The sequence below is a fragment of the Varanus komodoensis genome, unplaced genomic scaffold (genome assembly GCF_004798865.1).
Source record: "Varanus komodoensis strain SLA01 unplaced genomic scaffold, ASM479886v1 scaffold7_3, whole genome shotgun sequence".
Classification (NCBI taxonomy): domain Eukaryota; kingdom Metazoa; phylum Chordata; class Lepidosauria; order Squamata; family Varanidae; genus Varanus; species Varanus komodoensis.
Window position 1 is genome coordinate 14,132,238 of NW_025336480.1, and position 5,829 is coordinate 14,138,066.

The 5,829-nt window shown below is 43.8% G+C and overlaps 1 protein-coding gene across 1 annotated transcript; it reads left to right on the top strand.

Annotated features, from left to right (window-relative positions):
* The first annotated feature begins 1,253 nt into the window (after positions 1 to 1,253).
* LOC123035876 (neuropeptide Y receptor type 6-like) lies at positions 1,254 to 3,222 on the top strand. The gene is made up of 2 exons (XM_044454536.1): positions 1,254 to 2,338; positions 3,183 to 3,222. Exons 1-2 carry the CDS (start codon positions 1,254 to 1,256, stop codon positions 3,220 to 3,222), a joined length of 1,125 nt encoding a protein of 374 aa, XP_044310471.1.
* Positions 3,223 to 5,829: the final 2,607 nt, after the last annotated feature.

The window sequence follows — 5,829 nt, forward strand, 5'->3', positions numbered from 1 at the left end:
TCACAAGCTGTATGCACCAAACCTTATGGTCTTTTAACCTTAAAAACCAATATTTGACGCAAGGATCTCTGTATTGTCCAGCTTTTATTGCCAACAGGAGAATGTCATGATGTAACAACCTCCCATCTGCATTCTGGCAAGCACTGGAAAGCTGCAGAGCTCATAATAAACAATTGTTTTAAAAAACCTCAGAAGTAAAAAAAAAAACGATGCAAAATCATTCGGACGACGGCAACAACCACCTATAGCACTAGGGTCACGCTGGTGGCTGCCATTGATGGGCGGGAGCGATGCACGCAGCGCTGTGTGGGCAGCCAGTGCTTTCAGCTGGGCGGGTGCTTGGGCGGTCATGCAACCCGTGCTGTCTGTGAGGATCTGTGCGTTGCGCATAACAGCTGTCAGGGCTCGGACCACGTATCAAACCAATTCACTCATGGAGCCAGCAGGCCATTTGTCTACAGGACTCTTAGGATTTGGGACTTACTGGTGGAGATACTAGATTGTATGTGAATGTGGACCACCATGTTCTACAGAACCTAATTCAAACACTTCAAAAGCTTCGGGTAACATGGGCTACAGGGACTAAATAATCTCTCATTTTGGATGTATCATAATGATATACGATGAAACTCTCTTCTTCAGTGGGAGCTAGAACTGTGCAGCCTAAATAATGGAGCATGAAAAAATGTGGATTAAAAAATAAGCATCAGTGATCCTAACATGTATACTTTATTCTGATTGTTCTGTGTATGTGTGTGTTATCATGGGGGCAGAGGTATGGCACAGAGCTGCAGTCCTATGCATACTTTATAGGAAGTTGATCTTTATATTAACATGTTTAAACTGGGCTGTTGAGATCAGAACTGCCCATTCCAGCACAGACATGCGATCTCTGATGCACAAATGGAGTGTGCCTTGATCTTTCTACTGATAGTGCAGAATTGTCCTCAAACTCAGTGTGGGAGCCTCTTCAAAGAGAGCTCAGAGTGTGTTCTGGACCTCTACAGAATTTTATCTTGAGGCAATTGATAGATTGCAGCTGATGTTTTAACTTCACAGTGTTGTAATTTTTGAAAATCTCTGTTAGAGATTTGTGTGTCTTCTGCCAGTTGGTCCTATTAAAAAAGGTGAAGGGAAGAAAGGAAAGTTGCCAGGGGTCTTCCACCCATAATTTCATCAATATACAAAGTAGGATTTTTTTTTAAGTGGACTTTTAATCCAAACTATGCCTGTTATTTCAGTGGCGTTCCATGATGGATAAAACCATTCAAGATCCTGGCATGAGTCCATCAGTTGCAAACAGCAGCAAGTCCCAGGTTATGCAGTTTGAATCCTGCCATCCTTCTCTTCCTGCAATCTTCCTGCTCATCACGGCGTATGCAATAGTCACGCTGGTGGGGCTTGTTGGCAACCTTTGCCTGATTGTTATCATCAGGAAACAGAAAGAGAACCAAAACGTCACCAACATTTTGATTGCCAATCTCTCCATCTCTGATATCTTCATTTGTGTCATGTGCATTCCTTTCACTGTGGCATACACTTTGATGGATTATTGGGTGTTTGGAGAAGCCATGTGTAAACTAACTTCCTTTGTGCAAAGCATGTCCATCACTGTCTCTACATTCTCCCTTGTGTTAATTGCTGTCGAGAGGTATCAGTTAATAGTGAACCCACGTGGTTGGAAGCCCAACATTTCTCATGCATTCTGGGCAATTATCTTCATTTGGGCATTTTCTCTAATAATATCAACTCCCTTTTTCATATTCCACCAAATCACTGATGATCCCCTTAGAAACCTTTCTTACCACAATGATATCTATGCCAACAAAGTTGTCTGCATTGAGGTGTGGCCATCCATTGAAGAGCGGCTTGGCTTTACCACCACCATGTTAGTTTTCCAGTATTTCTTCCCACTTGTGTTCATTTTCATCTGTTATCTAAGGATATTTGTATGTCTACGGAAGAGGCATAATAAAGTCGATAAAGTTAGGGAGAATGAGAACAGACTAAATGAGAATAAAAGGATTAACATTATGCTGATTTCAATTGTTCTGACCTTTGGGACATGTTGGTTACCCCTGAATGTATTTAACATAGTGTTTGACTGGAACTATGAGGCCCTCATGAACTGCCACCATAATGTGGTCTTTACCTTGTGCCACTTAGTAGCCATGATTTCAACATGTGTCAATCCAGTCTTCTATGGATTTCTTAACAAGAATTTTCAAAAGGATTTGGTTGTTCTGCTTCATAATTTGAGATGCTTTGAATCTCGAAGGATATATGAGAACATTGCCCTTTCAACTCTGAACACTGATGTATCAAAGGGCTCCTTGAAGCTGACCAATGGGCCAGCAAATATTTGAAACTGACAACTGTACAACTATTTCGATATTTACTGTATTGACAAACTACTCTGGTGTGAAATTGTAGTGTTCTTGGTTCTGCTGCTAGTGAAGTGATAGGGGCTTCTTTTTGACTGTACTGAAAACAGGAGCATGCATGGAACCTAAAATATAAATGACATAACAAGTATTATTAATATTTATTACATCCAGCAGTTTGATGTCCTTTGCTGAAGCTAACCTAGCATTAAATGCTAGAAAATGAAGTGTGAAAAGTAGTACCCAAATGAGAGGTACCACATTACCTGGGTGATGATGCATTCTCCGTAAGGGTTGTACCGCTTGTGTTTACCCCCTTGCTCTGCCTGAATCAGTGCCCCTGGCGCAGGCCCTGTGACTACCCTAAAATAATTTGAATAATAAGGATCTTAAGCGACTCACTTTTGAGATCTCATCTTTTCAAAACTCAAAACCAGATCACTCCCCTATCATTCCTCTTACAAAGTGCTAGCTTATGCATCTTCCCATCAGCATTCTCCAACTTGGTGCTTTCCACGCACCAACACAGCTTTCAACTTCCATCAGCCCCACTGGTCAGGAATGCTGGGAGTTGTAATCCCAAATATCTGGATGGTACCAGGTTGGGGAAGACTGTGCTACAGCCACTTATTCTCTTCATTTTCATACCTAAGTATGCATTCCTCCAGCATTCCTGTTCTTTGCTTTCAAATGTCAGGCATGGCATTTTTAAAGCAAAGATGTTTGGTCCTCCTACCTGATGTTTATTGATCTATCTGTTAACATGCTTCAGACCACCAGGTGGGAATGGGCTCTTTGACAAAGTTCCCCTGTCCCTGCAGAAGAGGCTAATAACTAGGATGTTGTTAGAAGGAGGGTGACAGACTGCATAGCAAATTGGAAGCACGAGAAAATATGCAATCCTGCCTGTCTTTAGAAGTGTATTTTCAAATTACAAGTTTGAAATGACACTGAATCAGTCCTATAGACATGTGTGCTCTATGCCAAAAGTAAAGAATTGGGAGAGTTAGAAGTACTGCACTATTTAGTTAATTAAAAACAGACCCCAGACAAATTGAGTGGCAGTTTTTAAAATACATTTTTTACAAGTACAAGTTTTAATAAAGCCTGCAGACAGCAAGTTGGAAGACCCTCCTCTCCCTTGCATGAATAGAAAGACTGGATGTTTCTTTTAAGAGGATGGCTGATGTGCCTATCGGGATGAGGCTGTCATCCAGTGCCAGAACGCTGCAGCTTGGCATCTGCACAGAGGGAAGAAAAACCCTGGACAGCCACTGCTGCTCAGTGCCCACAATACTGGCCTAGACTCAGTCTAAGGCAGCTTTGTATGTGTGTCTTTGTTTTAAATCTATTTTGAATAAATGTTGCTTATTCTCAAATACAAATTATTCTAGATCTAAGGTGCAGTCTTCCACATCTTTAAACAGGAAAAGTCCTACAACTCTCAGCATTCAGCAGTCAGCAACGTCCTGTGCAAACATGGATAGGATGTGACCTTCACAGCACACTCTTACAGCCGCTAGACAGTGTCTAGGCAGCCACAGGGTCTTTTGGAGACCCAGCGACACGGTCAGAAAATCACTCCAACCTCATAGCTGGGTCCCCACCCCTGGAGAGCTTCCGCCGCCCCTGCAGCTGGCATGCAGAGCATAGTGCCACCTGCAACTCCAAGCCTCTAAGCACCACCTCAGAGGCATTCAGGGATCAAAGAAGGGAGGAGACATGTGCCACCACCTGGCGGCACTCTCAGCCTCCTTCCCTCCTGTTCCAAGGCACCCAACTTAGTTGAAAACAGCAGTCTATGTTTTTGCAGTGTGGGAGCAAAACTCTTCTGTCCTACTTAGGACGCTCATGGATTATGGAGGTCCAGATAAGATTGTGTCCTTGACTGATTGACTGAGCCCTTACTCAGGCGTGGTTCTAGAATCCTTGTTTTACTGGGAGAAGGATACCACTAACAATATAGTGGTATCCTATGCCCCCTCCTTTACCTTACAGCTCCCCCGTCCCAGCACAGGCACCCTCCAACACTGCCCCAGACTTTGCCAATTGCACCCCTGCCCCTCTGTCTACAGAAGCTGTTTTTCTGCAGTTCCTCCTCACCTTCACACCTCCGATGACACATGCACCTGGATCCAAATGAAGCGCTGATTTTCTACCCTTCTCCCATGCTCTGGGCAGCCTTTCAGCCAAAGATAAATGGATTCAGACACCTTCCATGTTCATCTGTTTAAATGTTTCTTTTGTTACCTTTTAGAATCACTGTCACCATCCTCAAGCAATCCATGTTACTTTATAACTTCACCATTGTTCTAGAATGGAGCAGGGTGGCGATATGCGAACTATTACCAGTAGCTGTCAGCACACACAGCCGCTGAGTGCCGGGAACAGGAGGGTCCAGCTGCTCTCGAATTTGGTTTTCTCTGAAAGGTTGCCCATTAGCCCCAAGGGGGCGAGTGAGGTCAAGGCACTGAAACGAGGTGTGTTTGCATACAGGGGAAATGGTCTAAACACCCCTGCATTCAAGCCGAGTCTACCACAAATTAGGAGCTGGATGTCTCTTCATACCAAGGGCCAGGCATGGTGAATGGGAAAGATCTATGAGCAGGATAGTGGTTACTGGAAATGACAGATACAAAGCCATAGGAAGGCACAATTCCTCCATGTCATGCTCCTGATCTTGGTCATTCCCACATGGGAAGTCATAGATTTTCATAAGGGCACACCGAGCAGCTTTGGGGCAGGGAAAATGGCTCTTCTGAAATCAGTGGCAATTTTTGTACACTTGTTGGAGCATGTGAGACAGCAGTGGGATTGTCTTCGTGTTCCCTGGCTTACCTGGTATAAGAACCCAACTACAGTTCAAGCAGCAGAGGCTGGTGACGCCTGGGCTTTAATCTGAACTTTAAAGGGGCTATCCATGGTACTGAATCTTATAACCACGGACAGCTTCTTACAAGTCCTGGCTGCTCCCCAGAGGGATACACTGCCCCACTGACATGGGAGCCATAAGCCTCCTCAGTTTCAAGGCTTTTATAGCTTTTGTTGTGTCCTGAATAGCACTTTCTCATGCAAAACATAAAGTAGGTAAATATTTTCTTGGCAAGGAGATAGTGATGAGGAGAATTTTTCATGCTAATATCTGCATTACAGGTTCATTTTTTAGGACACAAGAAAAGTAAAAAAAAAGTGTCTTGAAATACTATTGACAGACTAACTGTGTTAGGGCCATGTTTGCTGTTTCACTGGCATTTGTTTTCAATTAAGGGCAAATGCAGATGTGGCTTTTCTTGTTAGTCCATGCGCGCATACACACACACACACACACACACACACACACACACCAATAGCTGGTGCAGGGGGCCAAGCTGCATTGCAATTGGGACATGGAAGGAGGGCGCTTTAAACCTTTGCCCCTGCTCCATGGTCTTCATCTCCCACCACA